This window comes from Salvia miltiorrhiza, chromosome 8 (genome assembly GCF_028751815.1).
Source record: "Salvia miltiorrhiza cultivar Shanhuang (shh) chromosome 8, IMPLAD_Smil_shh, whole genome shotgun sequence".
NCBI classification, from domain to species: Eukaryota; Viridiplantae; Streptophyta; class Magnoliopsida; order Lamiales; family Lamiaceae; genus Salvia; species Salvia miltiorrhiza.
The window spans coordinates 4,472,778-4,499,528 of NC_080394.1; the positions used below are offsets into that span (position 1 = coordinate 4,472,778).

Consider the following 26,751-nt stretch of genomic DNA (forward strand, 5'->3'; position numbering starts at 1 on the left):
TTTTAATTAATGTGTATGCACTGTGTATTCGTATGTATCAAAGTATGTCCAAGTCAATTTTAGATTGGAACTAATTGTGGCAACAATTGTGTTGGGACCGGACTTAAATAATTCCGGCCGGTGACTTTCCATGATCACTAGTTTTAATGAGGTTCAAATAAGAACAATGAAATAAAATAAGACGGAGAATCATTTTAAGTCATTCGATCATAAAGATCTACGATGGATGTATCATTTTGATGGATGAATGTAGAACCTGAGTTCGAATCCTGAAGGGAGTAAAAATTTTATTTTTTTCAAATGCAATAAATTTAATAACGGATGCATTAATTATATAACAGATGCAATAATTTTAATAGTTCTCATATTCTCACGAAAATTGTGATCACTAAAACCGCATCCAAGGCAATTCTCTTGTAAAGAAAAAAAAAACACACACAAAAAATCAAACTAGAAATTCACTAGCTGCTCAATTCTTCTTCTTCCAGCCGCCAAGAGTGTTAATTGCCAAAGAAAAAGTCAAGTTCTCCTATCCCCCAAAGTTCATACGTATTTAATTTAAATTGACGACGCAAGTTTATGGACCAAGAGTACGAACATAATTAAACTCTTAGCCCAACTAAACGTTTGTGGCTAATTTAAATTAAATAATAATTCTATCCTCAAGATAATCACATTTATATTCTTGAGAATAAATATAAATATATAAATTTGTCAAAAATCAAAAGCAAGTAGAAATAATTAGATATCATACAGATATCCTGAGATGTAAAAAATTACTACTTGCATATAATTTAATACTCCATTTGTTCTTAAAACATCTTCATTTATTTCCATTTTCGTCTGTCCTCAAAACATTTTTCTATTTTTGGAAACAATTCCACTAACTATTACCCTTACAACTTTTACTTTTTGTGGAACCACTTCTCCACTCATCAAATATACAACTGAACTTTTATTAAAACTTGTATCGCCTCCCCTTAGGAAGATGTTTCAAGGATGGAGAAAGCATATTCTTTTAATTGAATGCATATTCAAATCATATTTACTCGGTTATTTTGTTTAAATATAAATTTCAAAAATAAAGTTCCTTTGAGACATTAAATGGGCGAACATCCTCTGCGTCAAAGGTTTAATCTTCACCATCCAATGAGTACATGTATTAATCGTATAAAATAAGAATAATTTTTCAACCTTTAGATCGTGAAGATCTACGATAAATTCATGACTTTGCTAAATGAATTCATGGTGCAGGGTTCAAATCATGTACCATGAATTCATAATTTTTACAACAAATTACAATGTTTCATAGCGAATTCATAATGGACTCATTTTATACGATAATTGTAGTTTGTATAATGATCACTTCCATATATATGAATCAAAGTCGTAAAATATTACATGAGAAACATTTTAAAATTACGAATCTGAATATTTTAGACAAATCAAATGCAATGAAGGTTAAATTAATGATAATTTAAATTTTAAGAAACTTTAATTTTATTAAATATAGTATAATCAATTAGATCAATTTTTTTTTTTAATAAAAAACTGTAATTTAACCTTATGTAAACAATCAATTAGATCAATTTTTTTTATGTAGTCAAATATTATATTATACGGAGTATTATAAGTTGGCCCAAAATTAAGGTAACAATTATAAAATGTCTTAGTTTTTAAAGAAACAAAAAATAAATAAAATAAATAAATTAATTCCTAGTAGTGAGTGGTAGATAAGGTGCTAGACATTATTATTATTTAAAGGGTTAAATATGCAAAAACACCCCTAACGTTACCACCCCAACTACACTTAAGCTCCTAACCTAACGTTGATAGCAACTAACACCCCAAAGTTCATTAAGTACTACAATTAAACCCATAAACAAACAATTTCTTTCACAAAATTAAGAAATTCATTTTTTTAATCTATATAATATATAAAAGAGGAGTTTTCTCCCCCCATTTTTTCCCACCATATTTTCTTTCTCTTCTCCCATCAATTTTTTAATTCATTATTTTTCATCTATTTTTTCTTTTAAAATTTTAATACTTTTCTAAATAATATCAAATTTAATTTATGAAGAAATATTTAATAAGCATCTTATGTTTAAGTTTGTAATAAAATATTTAATATGGTATAAAAATTATTAAAAATAAATTTAAAACAAATTAGTTATTAAAATTTTAAAATATTCTATTTTCTTTCTCTTTGTTAAAATTTTACAATTCTTTTATTTATGTATGTGTATGAAAATATTTATTTCTATGAAAAAAATTGATGGGAGAAGAGAGAGAAAAATGGTGGGAAAAAATGGAGGGAGCGAGAAAACTCCCCTTTAATATATTATATAAATTTAAAAAAATCTTAATTTTGTGAAAGAAATTTTGTTTATGGGTTTAATTGTAGTACTTAATGAATTTTGGGGTGTTAGTTGCTATCAACGTTAGGCTAGGGGCTTAAGTGTAGTTGTGATGGTAACGTTAGGGGTGTTTTTGCATATTAACCCTTACTTAAATGATACTCTAGTAATTCATCCATTTTGCCGATAATTCAGGAGCATGATTAACTTCTGCAAAAAACTCAACACAAGCATATGTAACGCAAAGTTTGCTAATTTGAATGGATTGAGATAAATTTTAAAAAATGGCGGTAATATTTTACCATTAAAAACTTTATTTTCATATATATATAGATTAAAAAAAAACTAAAAAATGAAGATGAACAAAATGAGTAGCAAGTTGATAAAACCACACACCCCAACCCCTCAAAACCTCAAAATGAAGATGAACAAAATGAAGCGGTTGGTGAGATTCTCCAGCGGCAGATTCTGAAATCGACGGCATTTTGAATTGTGATATTAGCAGCAGGCGCCGATGGTGGCGGCAGGAGGCGGCGTCGGCGGTGGCGACAGCGGGGTGAGGTGAGGGGAATTAGGGTTTTGGGGTAGGGGAAGGGGAAGATGGGGGATTTTTGTATATTTTTTAATTCCACATGTGAAAAAAAAAAATCGAAGTGTCATTCCAGCTGCCCACAGTGTTAATTCCGGCGCCGACTTGAGACAAAAATGAAAGGTTATGTATTTAAAAGTAGAAAAATAAAATTAGGTGCAAAAATCAATTCCAAGTAAACGTTATAGATTTACAGGCAAATAACTCAACTTAATAGTATGTCTTTTTATCTCTCTATATTTGATCAATTTAAACAATTTTTAATATTAATTAATTATAGTAACTAGAGTCATAATTTATAGAAACTATAGTAACTAGAGTCATTAATCTATATAAATATAAAAGAGGAGTTTTCACCCTCTATTTTTTTCCTTCATTTTTTTTCTCTCTTCTCCTATCATTTTTTACACTATTTTTTTATGTTATTTTTTTATATAATTTTAATTCTTTTTTAAATATCGTCAAATTTAATTTATGAAGAAATATTCAATATTCATCTTAAGTTTAAGTTCGTAACAAGATCTTTAATATAGTATCAAAATCATCAAAATAAATTTAAGACGAATATGCTATTAAAAATTTAAAATATTTTATTTTCTTTCCCTTTGTTAAAATTTTACAACTTTTTTATTTATGCCTGTTTATAAAAATATCTATTTATTATTATGTGTAATAATCTATAATAATAATATGTATATTAATTTTCATTATCAAATAATATAAAATTATTTAATAACTGTAATTATCATTACACTTTATACATGTTTTAAAGTCGAAATTCTATTGAGTAATTGATATTTTATGTTTAAACCATATTTTGTATTTATTTATATTTTGATTCTGTTTAATATTTACATTTATTTATTTAAAATATCATGTAATTTTGATTTCGCCGTGCATCGCACGGATGGTCATACTAGTTTATAGAAACATGCAAAAATCGTGTGCTTATTGCATGCACGTGATCCATAACTAGTTTGACTAAAAGTAATTAGAATGCTTGATAATTTTGAGCACTTAATTTTATTTAAGTAGTGTGTTTTTTTTTTACTAGTTAGCTAATTAAAATATTTAGTAATAATATCGTCAAATCACAGTCCACTTATACTTAAACTTGAATAAAAATGAATTAATCAAATATAATAGTCCAATATATATAAATAAGGTTAAATATTGAAAATTTCGTACCTTGTCAATAATTTAAATTTTAGTTCAATACCACTCGTCTAGCGTTTGTAGTCCAACGGTTAGGATAATTGCCTTCCAAGCAATAGACCCGGGTTCGACTCCCGGCAAACGCATAACCTTGTCTATTTTTTTTATTCTCTTCTAAAATTGCTCTAAATATTGTCTAATTCAAGTTTCACTATGAATTTGAAGATAATTAATCTTTAGTTTGTAATGCATATAAATTATCCAGAGCAAATGAATGATACTCCATGTCCCAAATGAAATGTCTTGTTTCCTTTTATGGAAAAAAATTATCCTCAAAAAGTAGAATTTTTGGGACCACATCACATTTTCAACCACACCACACCACTTAATAATATAATTAGCATTTTCTTAAATAACCATGCTGAAAAGAAACAAGACATTTCATTTGGGATGGAGGGAATACTAAATACGTCATCACAATTTACTTTTAAAATTTTAACATATAAACCAACTCATTCTTGATTTGATCCATAAATCTAATCATGGGCCAAACGTAACAAGTAACGACCATAAAATAGAGGAAATTAACCAAAATTAGGGCTCGAAATAATCCCTCATACAAACCCCGCCAAGCGATTGGAAAACCCACCCGTCTCTCAACCGGAGCTCGATTTCAAGGATCCGAACCCGACCCAGTATTCAACTGCTGATCTTGAAGATCCAATAGAGTTGGGCCCTTTCGTTTGAAAAACTAATAACGAAAAGCCCGAACAATACACGTACCCAAAACCCAATTAGCGTGCGCCTGCTCATAACAAATTCTTATTTCTCAACCCTCCCTTCATTTGGTTCCATCTCGCGCAATCTCTTCAATCCTCCTACACTTTCTGGTTTCTGCTGTCTGTGATTTTCCAACCTCTGCAATTCAGGTGAGAATCGTTCTATCTTTTTGGATTATAATTTTTTAAAATTTTATTTCCGTGAAGCGGATTCATTTTCATTTAGGGTTTGTTACTTCCGTCTGGATTGATTTATGAGCTTTTTGGATGCTGAATCTGGATTTCTGAAATTTTAATAGTAGGAGTGTTCATCTGTTATCGGGTGCGTTAATGGATTGGATCCTTCCGTCTAGAATTTGGTCTGTCATTGTCGTCGTCGTCATTTCCTTCATCGATCTGTGCGTTGATTTACTAGAGATGCTGAGTTTGATTTTGACCTGCTTTGTTCTATAGTATTTATATAGAACGTCTGTTTTTCCTTTTCTTTTCTTTTAATTTTTGCCAATTTTCCTTTTGGATGGTGTTTCATGCTTGATTTCAATTATATGGTTTTAGGGCAAAAATGCTAAGACATTGTTAGGTGTTTTAATATCTTTTTGTTATGTCATTCATTGTGATAATAGGATATCAATGTACTGAGGGAGCTTTGAAGACTGATAAGATACATGATCGAGTGTTTTTATCTCCATTACTAGATATCTTCAATCCTATCCTTTCAATGTGATATGAATCAAGCAAAATTAGCTCAAATGATGGAAATTATCGATGGCCTCGGAAGATCCCAAAGTTCCAATCCATCTTAATTCTTAGTAAACAATGGATTAGCTTGGTATTTGTATCTATCAATGCTAATCCTCAAAAGTAAATGCTCCTGAGAGTAACATACTATAGAAAGAAGTAAGAACATGTGTGTGGGTTCATACTCAAATTTACTTTAATTAAAGAGAGCATTACATCAGCAGCTGAAGCCTTTAGCATGAAGTTCTTTTTTGACATTTCAACTAATCTTCCCGTGGACTTTTGTTATTTGATTTAATATTTCATGGTTGATAAATATTAGTCTTGATCCTCGGCTTCTATCATCTCAACCATAAAGACTGTACTTTTATTCGTAAGTAGACAATGAAATATGTTTTGGCTACTTTGGTATTCTGCAATAAAAGACTTATTTTTCATGAATCTTGGCACAGCCATTAGTTACATAGTTATGAAATCATGCAGGATGTCTGAGGAACCCTTTAGGCCGAGAGAGAAGCTCTTTGAGAAGCAAAAAGTTTTCCAGAGCATTCACAAACATACCTATTTGAAGGGACCGATGGATAAGCTCACATCGGTTGCCATTCCTTTGGCTTTGGCTGGCACCTCTTTGTTTCTTATCGTGAGTCTCAGTTTCTGTCTTCTCATTCCTTAAATGTGTTTTGTGTTTTTCTCGCGATGGTAATGGGCGGCTACTATCCAAATTTTCAGGGAAGAGGGATCTATAACATGTCTCATGGGATCGGAAAGAAGGAAGGATCCTAATGGAAGTTTTCTTTTTCTTGTGTGCAAGTTTTTGATCAAGAAACTTTTTCTCGATCATTTAGTATTTGCATTTTTCAATTCTAATAAGTTCCGAATGCAGACCATTTAACTATTGAATGTACCTTCATGCATTGAGGATAGCATTCCATTTCAGTTTGTTTGATTCTACAAGAAGTGATCGAAATTTCAAGAATATTAATTTCAGCCATATGATTTTGCTTTGACATAGGAAAGTAAGAGTCAATCTCCCTATGGAATTATATATAGTTTTTTTAAAACGAAATTATATATAGTTTGTTCTATATTACTTTAAATTACTGAGCAATTAATTTTCTGCAAACCTGGTTTCCAACATTTCAGTTCACCTTCACCTACTTTTTGACATTATGAGGGATTTGCAGGTTGTCACAGGTTATGATTAAAAGAGTATAACAAGAAATTAAGATAACAAAGTTAAGAGGCAACCCAAATTAGAGGGGAGCATAATTGAACCAATTGAAAGTCGCACTAAACAGATAGATTCAACGGCTTTGTTTTCGATTCGATTGAAAAGATTCAATCCAGAAAAGGTTTTGGTTTCGATTCAGTTTAAAAATTGGAAATCGAACTTTCAACCGAAATTATATATATTGATAATTGTATTTTATTATTAGGCTATAACGTTTTATTTTTTGATAAATTACACAAATAAATAAAGAAATTTAGACTGCATAACGATGCACTCGAACTTAACATTGAAAACGGTACTATCACCGGAGACAAAGGGAGTAGCTGCAAGGCGAAAACTTTGGGTTATTGTTGCTAAATTTCAATAAGAGAGAGGCGGTGATTTGGGATCTAGGGCTTCGATTGGTGGCGGTCCTATTGATGTTCAATCAGAGCGAGTTAGAGGGAACGACGTGCGATAGTAGTGTAGTTTTGCTTTGGCGGTGTTGTTCGCCGTTTGAAAAAGAAGAAAGTGTGGCAGTCGGTGAGCGTGTGTGTATGTGAATGTAGAGACGAGGGGGTGAGAGACGAGAACGGGCCAGGTCGACACTCCTCGTTGGAATTTCAAAAGCGGCGGTAAAATTGGCTGAAAGAAGAAAATAAAATGGCGGTTTTGCATCAGTGTAAATGCTCAGTTAGAATTAGGGTAATACAACGTCGTTTTCAGTGATATAGGAATAATACGACTCAATTTCGGTTACATAAATAAAACGACGTCGTTTAACTAAATGTCATCTAGGCGCCATGTGATGTTAATTTGGGATTCACTGAACCACCTATTACGTTGATGGAAAATTCGGAAATTAGTGCAAATTTCGTGAATTTTAATGTAATTAATCTTATAATAAATGTTTAGCTATAAGAAGAAGAAATCAGATGATGTCAAAGCTTTAATCTTGTACAGCTTGAAGGAGAAACGGAGCATCTCTAAAGAGAGAGCAGTTGCTGTAACTGTAATCTCCTCGCAGAACCTTATATACCCTATAGGCTATTCCGTAAACCATAATAATTTGAACAGTTCTTGATTCTGGAGCCGATTAGGGTTTAGGTTTTCGCAAGTAATCACTTCGCATTTCTTCTTCATTTGCGCCGGCGGCAAGTGCTATTCAATCGTTCATTGTCTCCATTCTTCCACCTCGCTCTACAATGCGCAGCAAGGACAGAATTTCCTATTTTTATGACGGTTTCTTTTCTAACTCTTGATTTAAGCTTTCAATTCTTGTGTGTGTGCAAACAACGGGGATTGCTTACCGGATGAAAGGAACTGCAGGGGATGTGGGAAACGTTTACTTCGGGCCTAATCACCCAATGAAGCCGCACCGTTTGTGCATGACGCACCATTTGGTTCTGGCGTATGAGCTTCACAACAAGATGGAAATTTATGTTCGTATCTTGAGCTCACTCGAATTCTGCTTCCTTTTTCTAGTTAGAATTTGTGGTTTAAAGTTTGCGATCCCTTTTGTGGCTAATTAATAATTCTTGAATAATTAGAGGCCTCACAAGGCGTATCCTGTGGAGCTAGCACAGTTCCATTCTCCGGATTATGTGGAGTTTCTGCAGCGAATCACTCCCGACAAGCAAGTACTCTTCGCTAATGAAATGGCCAAATGTATGAGTTTTCCGTATTTCTGTGAAATTTAGGGTATCTTGGTTTGAGTTTCTTGAAAATTTCAATCCTATGTAACATTAAGAGGACTCGTATTAGTTTTTATAGCTTTTGGTTCATACGAATTGGCTGATTTCTGAATAAGCATTCTTAGCTACCCGCTTGCTACTGCTGCTTAATTGTTGCAATATAGCACGTTTGTGCGTTGAAATTTGTTGTTCAGATTGCTTTGGTGTAATGTGAATTTCCAAATAATTGTTGTAACTTGCAGATAATCTTGGTGAAGATTGTCCAGTTTTCGAGAATCTTTTTGAGTTCTGCCAAATTTATGCTGGTGGTACATTAGGTGGGTTCTGTTTACATGTATGCTGAACTCTCTACCAAGCCTTGCTTCCCCAAGCTTTCACTGAGCCATGCTGATTTTCTGGCAGATGCTGCACGGAGATTAAATAATCGGCTCTGTGATATTGCCATAAATTGGGCTGGTGGATTGCATCATGCAAAAAAGTGCGAGGCATCTGGGTTTTGTTACATCAATGACCTTGTGTTGGGAATTCTGGAGCTCTTGAAGTACCATGCTCGTGTGTTATATATTGATATTGATGTGCATCATGGTGATGGGGTTGAAGAAGCCTTTTATTTCACTGATAGGTACCAGAAAAGTAATATTGGAATTTTATAACCTAAGACCTTATATACAATGATGTCTTAAGAAATGTCGGATGATATGCTAGTATACTATTTGCAGTGTCCTCATGACTTCTCCCCAAATTTTGCCACTTAGACCTGGAGATCTAGGAAAATACCTTTGGCAAGTGCAACATTTACCAGCTTTCCATGTGCCTCTTCATCATGTAGTGTAAGATGATAGAAGTTAGTTAGATTTGGAATAGAGAATGAAGATATCTAGATAATGGACATTGCTTATACTCTGTTCTTGTTTTGCCTTCGAATTTATTGTGTTGGGCATATATGTACTCCATACATATTGAGGCATAATAATAAATTTGAAACACTAGAGTGATTGATAAGTAGGCTTATCTTCTTGAGTATCATTGCTTTTGCTTATAGCAAGACATCATGCTTTGGCTAAACACCCTTTGACTGCTATTTGATGAACATAGAATTTCTTGGTGATGTGGGCTGGAAGCTTATCTGTTGGTCATTACTTCTGAAGAAGTTAGGAAGAGTTGTTCCTGCAGTATTTAACTTACATTTTTTGGTTCATAACGTAAAATGGCAACTTTTTACATGGCAGGGTGATGACAGTTAGTTTCCACAAGTATGGTGACTTGTTCTTTCCTGGAACAGGTGATGTCAAGGTGCTTCCTTCACTTCTGCTAAATATATTCTTTTCTGCTTGTCATAGTGGAAAATATGGTGCCACTTAAGAAAATATAATCAACTTCTCTTGGTCAAATTTTGTATCATATATTTCGATGGATCTCCACCGTATTTACATTCTCAATTTATCAAATTTTGTACTAAGATATTAGATATGTGACAATTCATGAAGCATTTAACCATTCAGGTTATTGTCTTCTGTCTGCTTATTGTGTCTCATATTATATATAAATATGATTTGTATTATGGACTCAAAACAATTTGCTTCCAATCTTCGTCTATCCTCTCACCCCTTAAATCCCAAATGTTGATTTAAGATATAACAAGTTTTCCTTAAGCTTGATTTCCAATGGATTTATGATACTCCAAAGTTGTCTTATTAAAAAATATCTAGCCATTAAAGCTTCAAATTAGAACAGAATTAATGTATTATAGAGATTAGCTTCCATACTGCTCCATTCAGAATATTCATGGGCTCTACATCTGGCAAGGGCACAACCATAGAAACTCTTTGAAGTTAGAATTTCTCTGCATGCATGTAATTGAAATGCTATTTAATTCATCATTAGGAGGAAGTATACTGCTTCTAAACCTCTTGTATCATTGTTGAAGAAAACTGTTCTTGTGTTTGTTTAATTCTCAAGGATGTTGGAGAAAAAGAAGGCAAAAATTATGCCATAAATGTACCTCTTAGGGATGGAATAGATGACGGGAGCTTCTTACGTCTCTTTAAAACGGTAATGTTTCATCAGCTCTGTTCATTGTGTTTTCTTTTGGCTGGGTAATAATAAATTTTCTTATGTGTTCATTTTATAGATCATTTTGAAAGTTGTCGAGTGCTATGCTCCTGGAGCTATTGTTCTCCAATGTGGAGCAGATTCACTTGCTGGGGACAGATTGGGATGCTTCAACCTTTCTATTGATGGTAATATGATTGTAGTTTGAACTGTGCTTTTTCCTATTCTATTTACTCTCATGTCTGCTGTGTCTTGGGTAAAACGTGCTGACAGTTTATCTTATCATTTACTTGTCACATGGGGTTTTTCCTACAGGTCATGCAGCTTGTGTGAAGTTTGTCAAGCAACTTAATTTGCCCTTGCTGGTAGGTCTTTAAATAGAATATCTTAGCAATTCATTGCTGCAAATATATTTTCTATATTCTTGACTTGCAGAAAGAGTTTTCTGCTTTCAGGTAACTGGAGGTGGGGGATACACCAAAGAGAATGTGGCTAGATGTTGGACTGTGGAGACAGGAGCTCTTCTAGGTGTGGAGCTTGCTAGTGGTATGCTTAGCTACTTAGAGTTTCCATTACTGCTACTTTATGTTTTACATGATGTGCTCCACATCACTTCTATGAACTTAATTGACTATTTCAATTAGGCATGCCTGTTCATTTAGTATTGGGAAGTTGCTCGTGTATCTACTGAGTGAGGTTCTAGTATGTGCTGTTCAATGGATTAAACATTAATTCCTGGCAATTTTGCTCTAAATGTGTCATTTGTTTGTCCTTTCTATACTAGAACTCAAAATGTATCCAACAATACTAAATGAAGGTGTTTTTAAGTCCCTTCTGCAATATGATATCTTTTACAACCTTCATTTATATGGATATCTAAAAACACCTTGTTCTGTGTGTGAGTATTGTTGGCAATTTTGTTCTGAATGTATCTGTGTGTGAGTATTGTTGGTACAATTCATAGAGGCCATCTATGCCGTCTTATATTTATGCAAAATGAAACTACCTTATCTGCCATATTTAATCACTTTTTCATCTTACTTTGCAGAGATCCCAGAAAACGAGTACTTCAAATATTTTGCTCCAGATTACTCCTTGAAATGTGCAAGTGGGCATATGGTATGTGAACATAAAGATCTTGCACCCGTGTTTACCACTTGGGGTTGATATAGGAGCATTTAATGTCATGCTTAATTATATGTCTCCGTTTGATTCTTTTTTTGTGTTGAATATCTGTTTGACTAGTTTGAATTAGAAGCTGCTATTTTAAAACAATTTAATGACTTCAGATATTGTTCATCTGGCAGGAGAATTTGAATAGCAAATCATACCTTAACAACATCAGACAACAAGTTTGCGAAAATCTTAGTGCCATCCAACATGCACCTGGCGTACAAATGCAAGAGGTAAACAGACTATTCAACCTTTTCCGAGTCCAATTCCAGTTACGTTTGTAGTTGTAGAGCACAAAAAAGTTACAATTTGGATAGGCAGAGACATGATCTTTGTTGACGTCTTCAAAGGATCTTGCTAATGGCTTTGTATTATTCGTTTGATCACGTTGACTGCATTTAGAATGCCTGATTCCAGTGGTTAGAATAGTGTTAACGCCTATTAGCTTTCTAACAGTAACAGTCATACATGGCATATCATGTCTAACAAAATTCATTATACAGGATCATGACATAGTTATTTAATTGGAACCCCGACTATTTCGTGTTTTTAAATCTAGGTGCCTCCGGATTTCTATATTCCTGATTTTGATGAGGACGAGCAGAATCCTGATGAACGTGTAAATCGTAAGTAAAAGATGCACTCTTCCGATCTCTCATCCTTATTCTCCCAATCTTTCAATGAAATATTTGTTCCCCCGCTTTATACACTAAGCGTTGAACGATCTCTCTACTGAAATATCTTCCAGGACACATGCAAGACAAGCAAGTTCAGCGTGACGACGAATACTATGAAGGTGATAATGACAACGATCAAAATAACGATGATTCGTAGCTGGTATTGGGAATTTTGTTTTGATATAGTACAAGCAACTGTGCCTTAGTTACTGTGAATATGTAGCAACTGTGCCTTAGTTACCTTTTATCTGTATTTTTGTCTCGATTATTTTTTCACCTTGTGTAAATTTTCATGTCGTATCATAACGTTTTTGATGCAAATTTATTGAAAATATTCTGCTGTGGAGAACAAGTGTACTACTAATATACTGCGTATTTTATACACTACATTGTAGATGCATATACTAATATGTTCGTGGATGGAGATCGTTATGATAATCTTTTGATAAATTGATTGTTTAGAAAATAAAATGAAAAATTAACTTTAAAACTACACACTGAAATTCAGTGAAAGTTCAAGCTATAAACCATAATTTTAAGTTTTTTAACCTTAATATATTCGAGTAAGTTGATGCTTTCATAAATATATTCTATTTCGCATATCTATAACACACCTTTGCCACATAATTGCACTATCTTGGATGACGTGAGAAGAATACCGTTGCCCTATGGTCAATATTATCCCGAATAATAAAAACAAAATTGTTGTGTGCGTGTGTTGACCAAACGGTAAATGGTTGATACATGAGGCTAAAGGTCTTGAATTTAAGTCTTTTATGATACAACTTTTAAATTTCTTTATTTAACAGTATTAATTTATCACAAAAAAAAGTTAATAAAAGAAACAAAAACAAAAAATTTATTGAAAATAAGTTAATTTAGATACATGAATATCTAATACTCCATCCGTTCCATTATTTGTATCCAACAATAAAAAAGGGTCAATGACACTGATGTGTGTGAATTAGTTGTCTAGATTTATGTTTATTATCGTGTGTTTTATTTGATTTTTGCCTAAGTTCATTGGCATTTTGCGCATGAATTGCATGGATGGAGAATAGAAGATGACGGATTCCGTGAGTTCGAGAAAGATGCGAATTTGATGAAGTTGGTGGATTTTGAAGTGAAGATTAGAGATTGGGCTTGGAGCTAATTATTTTAAATTTATTTAAACCTTTAAACTCTTGTGTTTTAATTAATTAGTTTGGGCTTTAGTTTGTGAGGGCCGAAAAAAACCCATGTTTGGGTGATGGACGGCTACTTAGGGGTTAATACCTCAAATCTTATTTTTTATGATTCCACAATTTCCACTTAGCCGCATACAGGGGCGGATCCAGGAATTTTGTTGGGGGGGGGGGCTGAACTTGCACGGGGGTTCGGGGATATAATATATAGTAATTAATAAATAATTGTTTTTTTGTTATTATATCAACAACAATAATAAAAACCTACAATAGTTTCATTCATTACCATGTCTATTACATTACAAATAATCTATGAATAGACACTTGGCGAACCCGAGCTAGTAATTGTGGAAATAATAAATAATCACCTGGCCCAAAGTTGATCAATGTTGAATTGGGAGAAATTATTTCTCGGATCAAGACACGCCATGCATCTAAGCAAATTAGTGCTAGCTTCGGAAAACCGAGTGTTTAGCTCTTGTATTGTTAGTTCAACAACCTAAAATATTAACAGAGTATTTAGTTTATTATTAGTGCTAGCTTTCAGTCTGTCCCGTTTGTATTTCTTAACAGAGTATTTAGTTTATTACTATTATTTTTAATTTCTATATTTAAAAAAAATAAAATAAAATTGGGCTCTAGCCCCCTGGATCCGCCACTGGGCCCGCATATACTAGGATAGAAGTTAGGTTTATTTTGGGGGTTGACTTAGTTTTACACTACACGTTTTATTCCTTAGGTTTAGTTGTTGTTTTTACTTTTTTTCTCTCTCTCTTAAAGTTGGCGGCTGAACATCAAGCTATTGGCAGACAAATTTTTCTTGTTTCAAAGTGGTGATTTATTTTTATTGTAATTTATTTTATTATTTCATATTTGCTTTAATTTATTTGATTGTTCTTAGTTCATTATGAGTAGCTAATTTCTAATTCGGCTAGAATAATGAAGTATTGATTTAATAATCTGTGAGACCTAATTGAGCATAAAATTGGTTCATGCTGATTTTGATTTGTTCCTTGTGTTTAAAGATAGTTCTGATTTAATTTAAGCCTGATCAACTTAGGTTAAATTGAATTACAGTCAATTGGTTCCCCCAATCCGTAATTGTTGGAATAGGGCTGATTAGTGATAAAGCTATCATGTTCGTAGTAGGAATAAATTGGTGGATGAATTATTACTAGCGTATCTAGGATAATTTATCTAAACTGGGTTCCTTCATCTTGATGCTATTAGAATATTAAATATAGGTCTGGCGTCTCCAGCTAGGTTATATTTTAATAAGGGAAATAAGTAGGTCTGACGTCTCCAGCTGTTTATCGATACAGTAAGTAGGAATTGGGGTACGTCCGTTGCGTTTCACGGTATCCTATAACTGGTTGGTTAATAGGGATTAATTAATCATTGCGTCGATGATCAGAGTCATTAAATTAATGTGGATTTATTCGAGCCGAGTTACATTTTTATTGATTTATTTCTAGTGTTATTTTATTTGATTTAATTTGCTTTCTTAGTTAATTAATATTTCTCTCAATTTAAGGCGTGATGGCTACACCAATTTTAGATCTTTAGGAAATTGATTGCAATTATCCGTTCTCTGTGGTTCGACCCTGCTTGCTACTAACTATACTAATTCTTAGCTATTGCAGGAATTATTTGGTGGAAAACGACGTCCACCAAATTGGTTCGACACGTTAGTGATGTTTTAGAATTTAACTCATCACTTCAAGATGGTATTTTCACATTATATAAAAAATAAATATAAGTTTTCTTATATTTCCCTTTCTTCTACACTTTTTTTTAGTTAAAAATGCTGAAAAATAAATAAATGAATAAATACTACTCCATAGTTATAGTTGGGCATTTCCAATTTGGAAGCCTCAACCTGGCAACCAATAGAAGAAAAGATGTTGGCATCTTCTAGACCTATCAAGTGCTGACGTTACATGTTTTTCCATTTTATTGCATACAATTTAGGAAATGCCCCAATTGGGCAAAAACTAAAAATAGATAGCGCACGTGTCACCATACCTTCCCCCTTCCCCCGCCGTGTCGCTGCATAAATCTCGCCGGCACTCCCCTCTCCATAAAAAAGGCCCTTCACACCTCCATAAATCAAGTGAGCAAGTAGATCAACTGTTTTTCTGTTACTATTCATTTACTGTGAACTAAAGATTTGTACTTTTTCTAGAAAAACGGTTCCTTTTTTTTCCTTTAGTTGTGCGAACGGGAACTTTCTAGATATGGATGTTTAGTTTCATCACTTCTTTCCTGTTCGTGTTGTGAATTTTATGCGTTAATTGGCAAAGGCGAAAATTGCTCGTCACTTTGCTACCGCCGGATTACGCAGCGTTCTTATTTCTCTGATTAGGGTTTGTTTGGATTGAGTGATCAAGCAACGCTTGCGTAAGGGGGGAGGAAAAGGGGGAAGTACAGCGCTACGAATTCGCAAAAATGATAGGTTTTAATTACTGTATGAGATTGTGGTTAATTTACTCAATCCGTGCTCTATATTGAATCATACTCGGTTTAGAAATTGATGCTGCATATTCATATGTAAACCTTGTTGATTTGTTTGTCTTGTTTACATGTTATCAATGGTTATGACATTTATTTCTATGGGTCTGTGTAGGATTATTGAAGTTGAGACGATTGCCAAACTACTATATTTTCACAGGTTCAATGGCTGCTTTAGAAGCAGTCCCTCGAGCTCTGTCTGGGGCGGTGCCGTTCCAGGTTTATAGAAATTTGAGATCAGCTTCACTGTTTTCCTGTAAGTATGGTAGATCTTATGGATCCATATCACAAACGGACCAAGGCTCATCGAAAAAATATGTGGGAAGCCATACAGTTCGAAGTAGTGGCTGTATTTTGGGAGAAGGACAGAGCAATCGGTTAAATTCTTTGCGTTGCAATTGCATTGAAAGAGAAAGTGCTCGAGAGACTTCTAGAGAGGATGCAAGTAAAAGATTGGTTAGTGATAATCTTGATGATCAAAGGCTTGAAGCAGCACAACTTTTGAAACATGAAAAGGAAGCTCCTTGGTATAATAATGAATTGGCATCGGATAAAGCAATTGGCCAGAATTTTGGTAGAATGGATGCGAATTCGTTGGAGGATGAAGCGTGGAATTTGTTGCGAGCATCAATGGTGTATTACTGTGGCAATCCAGTTGGAACCATTGCTGCTAATGATCCAAGTGACTCGAATATGCTTAACTATGATCAAGTGTTTATACGTGATTTTGTACCTTCAGGAATCGCTTTCCTATTAAAGGGAGAGTATGAAATTGTTAGGAACTTTATCCTTCACACTCTTCAGCTGCAGGTATGTATATTTCATATTTCTATCCTAAATGGATGGATAATCTCCACTTTATCGTGTTTGTTAGTTTTGGTGGTGCATTATCTCCATTTCTATGATTTGAAAGAAAATAATGGAATTATTACATTTTATTAATTATAACGCATTAATATATATATTGTTGCATGTTTCTAAGCTATTTACTTGTTTTCCGCTACCCATCCTTATGGGCAGAAAGAAGTTATTGCACTCTATCAAAGTAGTAAATACTTATAAGTTATGAATACTTCCCATTGCTCTTTACTTGCTTCGTGCTGCCTGGTTCATTTCCATAATTGCATCTCTTTTCAAGAGTTTTAAATGATATTAGATGCTGCCAAATTATATTAGTCAACATTAAATTGGATCCGAAAAATTCCTTTTTATTCTCCCAAAAGATGAACTATGATAAATCTTCATTGATGTATGTACATTTCCCAGCCTATAGAGATTCAAGGTAAAATGGAAGAGAAAGATGATTGATTTACTGATTAAAAAATAATGGTGGAGCATTAGGTAGATAGCATAACAAATAATGACTTTCTGGATTTTTTATTTTGCTGCTTTTGACTTAAAATAGATATGTTTCTTCTATATGAACAGAGTTGGGAGAAAACTATAGATTGTCATAGTCCTGGACAAGGATTAATGCCAGCAAGTTTTAAAGTACGTGTTGTGCCACTAGATGGTGATGATTCTGCAACTGAAGAAGTTTTAGATCCTGACTTCGGAGAGGCTGCAATTGGTCGGGTGGCACCAGTTGATTCTGGTTAGTAAATTCTGCTCTCATTCCGGCAGTTCTGACTATCTGGAATGCTCAACACCGTGGCTGTATTTCTCAGGTTTGTGGTGGATCATATTGTTACGTGCATATGGAAAAAGCTCAGGAGACCTTTCTGTCCAGCAAAGGATTGATGTACAGACGGGCATTAAGATGATTTTAAAGCTTTGTTTGGCAGATGGTTTCGATATGTTTCCAACTTTGCTAGTAACGGATGGTTCATGCATGATAGATCGCCGTATGGGTATCCATGGCCACCCACTCGAAATTCAGGTTTTCTTTTATTCTTCCTTTTTATTGTGTGCTATGAATAGTTTCTTACTATACGAACGTCTTATTAGTGGCTGTAAATCACTAAGAATTTGCTCCTAAATATCATAAGCAAGGGATTTCATTATCTAGATGAAGCACGATTACTAAGTTTTTACATACTTACTTTAAGTTCTGCATAGATGTGCTTTCGTCCCCTCCCTTTCTTCTAGATGGATCGTTTTCAGTTAGTATTCCTTTAGGTGGAAACAGGAGTTTACCCTCTGGAAAATCAAGATTTACCCCACTTGGCTTTTAAGCCAAAGAAAATGTTAAGATTAACTATTTTCTACGAAGTATAAGCAAGAGATGCCCGACATCCATGAAGATGATGTATGATTGCATATGGAAAAGGATGCCATGAAACTATAAATGTGACACCCCAATTTTCATAAACTTTACTATTTAAAAAAAAGAACAAAAGATAGTAAAATAATAATTTCTTGATTTATAAAGAAAATTTAAACTAATTTCAAAGTCAACTTGCCAAAACTAAAGTAGTATCATAAAATAAAATAAAACTTAACAAGTTCAACTAAAATGTTCAATGTAAAATTCTTATCCCTAGTCATTCTCCACTTCCATGGCCACTTCGACTCTGAAACTGCAAATTGAAAAGATAAGGGGTGAGCATATTGAAAATATACTCAGTAAAGAACATAACAAATATTCATATACGTCACATATATGATCAAATCACGTTATCATACTTGCAAACATACGCCAAGAGACCGGAGCCCCTGGACAAACATAATCATAGTTTGAATCGATGGCTTAAGTCCCATGACCAAACACATACATAGATCAATGGCTTAGGTCCCATGATCGCACATAACATCATAGATCAATGGCTTAGGTCTCATGATCGCACATAATATCATAGATCAATGGCTTACTTCACTACATCTTTGCCCACCACATTGAAGTTATCTTTGCTGCGCCTACCCAAAATATGTGAGCAGTAAGCCCCTAGTGGAAATTTTCTGGGTTGTTCAAGCTTCAATCTGGGGTATATAACCTCCATCATACTCGGCATATATTCCAAAACAAAAGTCTGTAAGAATATTGAATTAGTAGCGAAAGACTTTGTTCCCTTTTGAACTGACAACCCAAGCTGGTATAAAGTATGTGCTAATAGAGCAGTCCCCCATGCATAATTTTTAATTTCATCTACAACCTTCAAGGGTACTAAATACATGGAGGGCATTGTATTGGCTTCTTTTGAACAAAACAAAAGAGTACCCATAACATATAAAACATAGGCTCTTACATACCTATCTAAATCGACCTCCCCTTCTGGAACTTTTTGGTAATTATCTAACAAATATTTAACATTTATAAGTGCCCTCTCAACCATTTCATCATCACCCAATAAGGACTTGCACAACTCTTTAGCTTTTTCATGATTTAGATCATGCCCGGATACAGGGTCCCTATTGATAGGAAAACTTGTAATGCGGGCTACGTCGTCTAAGGTAGGCCCAAAAACACTAACGATCAAGTAAATTTTGAACAAATAAATCATAAGATTCTAACTACGTAACCATATCGTACGCTTCTTGGGCAATGAGTCGTAGCGGTGCAAGCTGGGTTTAAAAAAGCCCAAGGCGCACAAGGCGCAAACATGCCCCGGAGCCTAGGCGCAGGGCTTTAAGCTCAGGCGCGGGCTTTTCGTAGGCGAGACACACCTAAAATATAAAAATTCTAATATATTTATCTATAATATATTTTCTACTTAAAATACATACTTAAAACACAAATACTTAAAATATACAAATACTTAATTAAAACAATAAATAACACCATATAAAAATAAAAATAAAGATATACATTATGGGTTTATACCTCCATATATTACTTTTAAGAGGCAAATACTTTGTGTATTTGTATAAAAGTTGCAGCTTGGGCCCTTTTCATTAAAAGTTGCGGCTGAATGGATAATAAATTAATAATATATGGAGCTAAATGGGTAATAAATTAATATTAAATTTACCTTCATATACTACTTAATGTTACTTAATGGCAAAGTAAAAGTTGCAGTGGGCCCTTCTAATAAAAAGTTGCGGCTGAACACAGCAGCCTTTTAATTAGGCTGTACACTGCCGCCTGAAAAAGGAATTTCCCCCAAGGGTGCCTAGGGTGCGCTTTCTGCGCTTTTCTGCTTATAAAAGAGCGCCTAGGCGCGCTTTCTGCGCTTTTCTGCGCCCAGGGTGCGCCTCTTGTAGGCAGCCGCGCCTCCCACCAAAAAGCCCCCTACCCATGCGCCTAGCCTAAGGCGCGCGCCTAGGCGCGCTTTTTAAAACCCAGGGTGCAAGCACTTTGCTCATGAGATGTTTGGTCGCGTAAAAATCCCTATAAAGACTCTTAGTTCGTTCAATTCGTGAAAGAGGTTGCTCATCCTTTGCACGTGTTCCACGAACCCGTAGTCGCTACTCCATGCATAGCTACGGGTTTGTGGAAAATGTAGCACTTTAACAAGAGAAGTCTCAAAAGTTTACTCATCAAATGACCCCCACTCAACGCACATGGATTTTAAACCCAAATCCGGTGCTCCTCATTCAGCCACGACACCCTATCAATTTCCCATCTCAATAATGTATCCCACCAATCTGCTCATCGGATTTAATGTAACGAAGAAGTTGGCAAAAATATGCCCTAGTGGTGGGGGGGGGCAACGCGAAAGGCGTCGCACAATTTTGCTGAATATTGATGTTTTAGTTTCCTCTTTCGGGGCATGGTTGAATGGAGGAGGGTTGGCAACAACTGTTTGATGTATTGCATGAATGAACCAATGCTTCCCGACTTACTATAAGGAGACTTACTATTGAGATGGGAAATTGATGGGGTGTCGTGGCTGAATGAGGAGCGTCGGATTTGGGTTTAAAACCCATGTGCGTTGAGTGGGGGTCATTTGATGAGAAAACTTTTGGAACTTCTCTTGTTAGAGTGCTACTTTTTCCACGAACTCGTAGCTATACATGGAGTAGCGACCACGGGTTCGTGGAACACGTGCAAAGGATGAGCAACCTCTTTCACGAATTGAACGAACTAGGAGTCTTTATAGGGGATTTTTACGCGACCAAGCATCTCATGAGCAAAGTGCCTGCACCGCTACGACTCATTGCCCAAGAAGCGTACGATATGGTTACGTCGTTAGAATCTTATGATTTATTTGTTCGAAATTTACTTGATCGTTGGTGTTTTTGGGCCTACCTTAGACGACGTAGCCCGCATTACAGGTTTTCCTATCAATGGGGACCTTGTATCCGGGCAGGATCTAAATCATGAAAAAGCTAAAGAGTTATGCAAGTCCTTATTGGGTGATGATGGAATGGTTGAGAGGACACTTATAAATGTTAAATATTTGTTAGATAATTACCAAAAAGTTTCAGAGGGGGAAGTCGATTTAGATAGGTATGTAAGGGCCTATGTTTTATATGTTATGGGTACTCTTTTGTTTTGTTCAAAAGAAGCCAATACAATGCCCTCCATGTATTTAGTACCCTTGAAGGTTGTAGATGAAATTAAAAACTATGCATGGGGGCCTGCTCTATTAGCACATACTTTATATCAGCTTGGGTTGTCAGTTCAAAAGGAAACAAAGTCTTTCCCTGCTAATTCAATAGTCTTACAGATATTTGTTTTGGAATATATGCCGAGTATGATGGAGGTTATATACCCTAGATTGAAGCTTGAACAGCCCAGAAAATTTACTACTCACATATTTTGGGTAGGCGCAGCAAAGATAACTTCAATGTGGTGGGCAAAGATGTAGTGAAGTAAGCCATTGATCTATGATGTTATGTGCGATCATGGGACCTAAGTCATTGATCTACGTATGTGTTTGGTCATGGGATTTAAGCCATTGATTCAAACTATGATTATGTTTGTCCAGGGGCTCCGGTCTCTTGGCGTATGTTTGCAAGTATGATAACGTGATTTGATTATATATGTGACGTATATGAATATTTGTTATGTTCCTCACTGAGTATATTTTCAATATGCTCACCCCTTATCTTTTCAGTTTTGCAGTTTCAGAGTCGAAGTGGCCATGGAAGTGGAAAATGACTAGGGATAAGGATTTTACATTGAACATTTTAGTTGAACTTGTTAAGTTTTATTTTTATTTTATGATATTAGTTTAATTTTGGCAAGTTGACTTTGAAATTAGTTTAAATTTTCTTTATAAATCAAGAAATTATTATTTTACTATCTTTTTTTTTAAACAGTAAAGTTTATGAAAATTGGGGTGTTACAATAAATATACTATAAATGGTGGGTTTTTACACAGTTGTATTGCCTGGTGCTGATCTTGCAGGCATTGTTCTATTCAGCGCTGCTTTGTGCACGTGAGATGCTTGCTCCTGAGGAAGCTTCTGCAGACCTCATGAGGGCACTGAACAACCGGTTAGTCGCTTTGTCAATTCACATCCGGGAGTACTACTGGATTGATATGAAGAAACTGAATGAAATTTATCGATACAAGACAGAGGAGTACTCGTTTGATGCAATCAACAAGTTCAACATCTACCCAGATCAAATTCCTCCCTGGCTTGTGGACTGGATGCCCCACAGAGGAGGCTACCTTATTGGAAACCTGCAGCCCGCGCACATGGACTTCCGTTTCTTCTCACTTGGAAATCTATGGGCTATAGTATGCAGTCTTTCCACCACACAGCAGTCACATGCTATATTGGATCTTATTGAAGCCAAATGGTCTGATCTTGTCAGTAACATGCCACTGAAAATTTGTTACCCGGCGCTAGAGGGTCAGGAATGGAGTATCATCACAGGAAGTGATCCGAAGAACACGTATTATTTCTTCTTGAAATCTGTTGTTTTTGCATTAGTGGGAGTTTTTCATTTGACAGAATGAAATGTATTGTTGCTTTTGCAGGCCTTGGTCTTACCACAATGGAGGTTCATGGCCTACATTGCTCTGGCAGGTAAAGTCCAATCTGTTATGCACACTTCTTATTCATGCTACTTCTGTTCTTGTTTCCTCATGGACTAATTTATCATAAAATGTTTGGATTTGAAGATTTGTTAGGTGTCTGCTTATGTTTTCTAATCCTTGAAAGCTGTGGTGTCTCAGCTGACCGTGGCATGCTTGAAAATGAATCGACCCGAGATTGCTGAAAAAGCAATCAAGATTGCTGAAAAACGACTAGCAAAGGATAAGTGGCCGGAATACTATGACACGAAAGGAGCAAGATTCATCGGTAAACAGGCACGGCTGTTCCAGAGCTGGTCTATCGCAGGTTATCTGGTGGCGAAACTCCTCATGGAAAACCCAAGTGCTGCTAACATTCTAGTGAATGTTGAAGATGCAGAGCTTTTGAATATCTTCTCCTGTACACTGAGTGCTAATCCAAGGGGAAAACGTCGAAAGGGACCCAAACAGAGTTTCATCATATGAATTGCAGCTATGATTCTATTGGGGTAATGTGTCTTTCCACACAGATTTCTATTCCTTTCTTTTAGCCGGCAAGAAATTTCATCATGAGATGCATGCCATGCCCCTTTTCACATTCTTGTGTCAAATTCCTAAACTCACCACTGTATATATACAAGCCTTTTGTGTACCCATTTTATATGCGTTAGCGTTTTCCAAAGTTTTTTCTCTTGGCATGTGATGCTAGCTTGTAAGAACCAAAAATTAATAAAATTTGTAGAAATGATTGGCTTTGATTGGAGAACAATTTTCTTACAGATTTTCGATTGCCAACATGGCTTTTTGATGCCATGTAATTTGTCATTATTGGAAGTGTGGAATACATCTAGAACAAGTGCATATTTTGGATTGAAAATTGATGTTAGTTGTTGTTTGTGCCAGTTTGGACATGATAAAACACTTTGATGTGGAAAAAAAAAGATGTTAATCCGGCACGACTTTTAAATTTCTTTATTTAATATTTTTAATTTATCTAAAAAAAACAGAGAGATGTTACTTGCTCGATTATTTCTCCCAAAATCGAGTAATTCCAGTATTCCACACTATATATCCTTTGAGAATCTTGGATTTCTCCATGAATCAAGTCTGTATATGCTTTCTCCTTCAATCTTTTCGACATACAAAATCACAAAATAAAGATTTTTAAAAAGATCATTCATGTTCTGTATTCCATCTCCATCGTATTGCCTTATCCAAAACCCTAATTATGGTTACTAACTAGAGTAAATAGCAATGACAAGTAATACATCATAGATATTGGATATAATCATCTCAATTCCGGTTATTAATTAGAGAGAGTGATTCAATAGCAAAATAGCACAAAAAACTTGTTATCTGACAATGCAAAGTGGAAAAAACACGAGGTTGATTAGATTACTTTTTCTGTAGTCGAAAAATAGCAAGCATGGATGGACAAGAAAGCACGAAACTTAGCCAGGACTTGTCGTGCCAAGAATATTTTCCAAGAGCGACGCACAAGCATCTTCTAGTATATCTAGAACCTGCCACAAACACAATAAAAAACGTGAGTCCTCAATCACGTTGCACATTCTGTGGAACTAAACTATTAGAGTCGTAACGAGCAGCTGAGGAATAGAGCAAGAGAAGACAAAAAACCAAGTTTACCTAATTTTCCCATGTGAAAAAGCATATAGAATCTAAGCTTAGCAGATGATAAAACTATAGGTTTCTAAGTGACACTGTGACAGTAAGAAACTACAAGATCGCATGCCATGTATTTTTTTTTATTATTTTTTTTCCCTAATATAAACCATAGTAAGCTTCTGGTTGGGATAGGACTTACTGTCAGAAAACCTAGAGCATCATTTTCTGATGCGCTTCCTTCTAATCTCATTCAAACAACTTCTATTTATACGCCGTGACTGTACCAAGGTTGGCAGAATAAAGCAAAAGGAATTCCTCATTATTTTGGTTGTATGTTCGAGCTTCTATAAAACAATTTATTCGTATGTTTATTCTAAATGTGAAAGAAGCATATATCAAGCATCCAACTGGGATCCATACAAATCAGATTCATCCTAGAATGGTCTTAACATCTCCGGTTCTAGCTATAAGCAGATTCTTGGCATGTTAAATCACTGGATACTAACATGGCATATTTTGGAAGCACTCAAGCAGCCTAAAACGTGCAGGCTCCATCCACGAAGTAGGGGTCGCATACCGAAAGGTTCGATAGAATCTAAGCATAACTAGTCACATATGAGATAGATGCAGTGTGTGTATGTGTGTGTGTGCAATACCTTCTCGAAACCTTGTTGTCCACCGTAATAGGGGTCAGGCACTTCGGTTTCATTATGTCGCTTACAGTAGGAACACATTAACTGAACCTGCAAGCATCAACTCAGTGATGAACAACAATCAAAAGCACGATATGTCAACAAACAGAATTTTGACAAAAACAAAAACTTAACACGAAACAATCACACAAACTACATACAGACCTTCTTAGCTGCATCACCAGGAAATGTCTCTCTGTTCTTCCACCTCTCAAACGCCGCAAGTATATCCTCTTACAACATAAGAATTAACCACGAGCATTAGCCTCATCCATTTAGCATTAATACACTCGTTTAGCCCCATAAATTGACCAATGGAAAGCTTATTCCCGACCTTCAATTAATACATTACTCAAGCTTCGTACATTAACTTAGTGACAATGTTAGCCCATTGTGATTTCTCGTGTCGGAAACCCACCCATATAAACTTAATTACATGGAAACTGAGACATTTTCCTTTGTTATTTTTTCTTTTTTTCTAACTATATTTTTTCAAAAAGACAGAATCATGTCATAGAATATCTTAGTTTTTCACATTGTGTTTTCTCCCTTATAACAAATACCAAATACATAATAGAAATCTACAAATCATTTGCATCATCAAAAGCATTAAAATGCAAGAACTGAAACAACACACACACACACCTTTGTTCTGCCTGTCCATGGCAAGAATGAGATCAAAATCTCTGAAATCGGACGGCCTTATCGGCCTCGATATCGAAGTTATCTCAATTCCACGCTTTTTCGCAGCTGCTATCATTCTTGGGTCTGCTTGGTTGCCCTTGGTTAATCAATAAAAATAAACAGAAAATCATCACCAGCTCATTCTGCAACCACCGCTCAAGAATCATTTTTTTTACTATTCCTCTGGATTCCCACAACAACAAACACAAATACCTCGTGATAATTGATGGTTCCAGCAGAATCAATGTGGAATCGGGAATCAAGATTCCTTTGCTTGACGAGGTGGGCGAAGACGCCTTCAGCAGCCGGGCTTCTGCAGATATTGCCAAGACAAACAAATAGAACTGAAAATGGCTTATTGGCAGAGGCTGCTGATGCCGCCGAAGCCATTGATGATCGGCTTTCGAATTAATATTATTTGGGTTTTACTGCAATTCTTGCCCGTTTGTGTGAAATTTGGGTTTTGACTTTTGAGTTTTGAGTTTTGATTTTGAGTGGGAGTGAGTGATGGCAAATTGGTAAATTTGTTTCCTTTCTTATTTTGTTTTTCCTCTTAATTTTATGATCTATAAAAATAGGAAAAATATGTAAATAAATACAATTAAAATGATAATTGTGTATTTTAAACTATTACACACTTATAATTGTGTATAATTACAAAAAAAAAAATGTATAATTGTTGTGGTGGTGCGTGCAACTGTCATGTCCACAACAACTACAAAATATTCAATTATAAATGACTCTTCGGGCGATAATGAAACTGCAGCAGTTTTTCCCTC

At 35.0% G+C, this 26,751-nt stretch overlaps 4 protein-coding genes and 1 non-coding gene across 8 annotated transcripts; 4 read left to right on the forward strand and 1 right to left on the reverse strand.

The window, feature by feature from the left end:
• Positions 1-4,178: 4,178 nt before the first annotated feature.
• On the forward strand, positions 4,179-4,250 carry TRNAG-UCC (transfer RNA glycine (anticodon UCC)). Its single transcript has one exon. It is a non-coding gene; the product is annotated as a tRNA-Gly (tRNA).
• A 612-nt stretch (positions 4,251-4,862) lies between these two features.
• Positions 4,863-6,612, forward strand: LOC131000181 (uncharacterized). The gene is made up of 3 exons (XM_057925956.1): positions 4,863-5,033; positions 6,105-6,261; positions 6,351-6,612. Exons 2-3 carry the CDS (start codon positions 6,106-6,108, stop codon positions 6,402-6,404), a joined length of 210 nt encoding a protein of 69 aa, XP_057781939.1. The 5' UTR covers positions 4,863-5,033; position 6,105; the 3' UTR covers positions 6,405-6,612.
• A 1,115-nt stretch (positions 6,613-7,727) lies between these two features.
• On the forward strand, positions 7,728-12,779 carry LOC131000180 (histone deacetylase 9). Of its 2 annotated transcripts, XM_057925954.1 has the most exons (14): positions 7,728-8,073; positions 8,161-8,273; positions 8,382-8,499; positions 8,768-8,842; positions 8,928-9,147; positions 9,755-9,818; positions 10,485-10,577; positions 10,657-10,765; positions 10,893-10,942; positions 11,033-11,123; positions 11,626-11,696; positions 11,885-11,983; positions 12,310-12,376; positions 12,499-12,779. In XM_057925954.1, exons 1-14 carry the CDS (start codon positions 8,037-8,039, stop codon positions 12,582-12,584), a joined length of 1,293 nt encoding a protein of 430 aa, XP_057781937.1. In that variant the 5' UTR covers positions 7,728-8,036; the 3' UTR covers positions 12,585-12,779. The 2 variants fall into 2 exon arrangements, with proteins under 2 accessions (XP_057781937.1, XP_057781938.1); XM_057925955.1 differs by lacking the exons at positions 7,728-8,073; positions 8,161-8,273; positions 8,382-8,499; positions 8,768-8,842 and having other exon boundaries at positions 9,008-9,147; positions 9,755-9,807.
• Positions 12,780-15,534: 2,755 nt separating this feature from the next.
• LOC131000182 (neutral/alkaline invertase 3, chloroplastic-like) lies at positions 15,535-23,739 on the forward strand. 3 transcript variants are annotated; one of them, XM_057925957.1, is made up of 7 exons: positions 15,535-16,066; positions 16,238-16,932; positions 17,551-17,716; positions 17,790-18,001; positions 22,356-22,849; positions 22,935-22,983; positions 23,133-23,739. In XM_057925957.1, exons 1-7 carry the CDS (start codon positions 16,060-16,062, stop codon positions 23,454-23,456), a joined length of 1,947 nt encoding a protein of 648 aa, XP_057781940.1. In that variant the 5' UTR covers positions 15,535-16,059; the 3' UTR covers positions 23,457-23,739. The 3 variants fall into 3 exon arrangements, with proteins under 3 accessions (XP_057781940.1, XP_057781942.1, XP_057781943.1); XM_057925959.1 differs by having other exon boundaries at positions 15,537-15,724; XM_057925960.1 differs by having other exon boundaries at positions 15,731-16,078.
• Positions 23,740-24,244: 505 nt separating this feature from the next.
• On the reverse strand, positions 24,245-26,501 carry LOC131000183 (uncharacterized). Its single transcript, XM_057925961.1, has 5 exons — positions 26,186-26,501; positions 25,934-26,069; positions 25,454-25,521; positions 25,253-25,339; positions 24,245-24,493 (listed from the first exon to the last, which is right to left on the reverse strand). The coding sequence occupies exons 1-5, from the start codon at positions 26,360-26,362 to the stop codon at positions 24,422-24,424; spliced, it is 540 nt and encodes a 179-aa protein (XP_057781944.1). The 5' UTR covers positions 26,363-26,501; the 3' UTR covers positions 24,245-24,421.
• Positions 26,502-26,751: the final 250 nt, after the last annotated feature.

What these genes read in the sequence shown, in the direction of transcription:
- LOC131000181 (XM_057925956.1), top strand. Translation starts at nt 6,106, where the DNA reads ATGTCTGAGGAACCCTTTAGGCCGAGAGAGAAGCTCTTTGAGAAGCAA. An exon ending in GCACCTCTTTGTTTCTTATC is followed by an intron (nt 6,262 to 6,350) that starts GTGAGTCTCAGT and finishes CCAAATTTTCAG; the next exon opens with GGAAGAGGGATCTATAACAT.
- LOC131000180 (XM_057925954.1), top strand. Translation starts at nt 8,037, where the DNA reads ATGCGCAGCAAGGACAGAATTTCCTATTTTTATGACG. An exon ending in ACAACAAGATGGAAATTTAT is followed by an intron (nt 8,274 to 8,381) that starts GTTCGTATCTTG and finishes TTGAATAATTAG; the next exon opens with AGGCCTCACAAGGCGTATCC. An exon ending in TCCTGATGAACGTGTAAATC is followed by an intron (nt 12,377 to 12,498) that starts GTAAGTAAAAGA and finishes AATATCTTCCAG; the next exon opens with GACACATGCAAGACAAGCAA.
- LOC131000182 (XM_057925957.1), top strand. An exon ending in TTCACACTCTTCAGCTGCAG is followed by an intron (nt 16,933 to 17,550) that starts GTATGTATATTT and finishes CTATATGAACAG; the next exon opens with AGTTGGGAGAAAACTATAGA. An exon ending in GGTGGCACCAGTTGATTCTG is followed by an intron (nt 17,717 to 17,789) that starts GTTAGTAAATTC and finishes TGTATTTCTCAG; the next exon opens with GTTTGTGGTGGATCATATTG.
- LOC131000183 (XM_057925961.1), bottom strand. Translation starts at nt 26,362, where the DNA reads ATGGCTTCGGCGGCATCAGCAGCCTCTGCCAATAAGCCATTTTCAGTT. An exon ending in GAACCATCAATTATCACGAG is followed by an intron (nt 26,070 to 26,185) that starts GTATTTGTGTTT and finishes TGATTAACCAAG; the next exon opens with GGCAACCAAGCAGACCCAAG. An exon ending in CATGGACAGGCAGAACAAAG is followed by an intron (nt 25,522 to 25,933) that starts GTGTGTGTGTGT and finishes TTATGTTGTAAG; the next exon opens with AGGATATACTTGCGGCGTTT.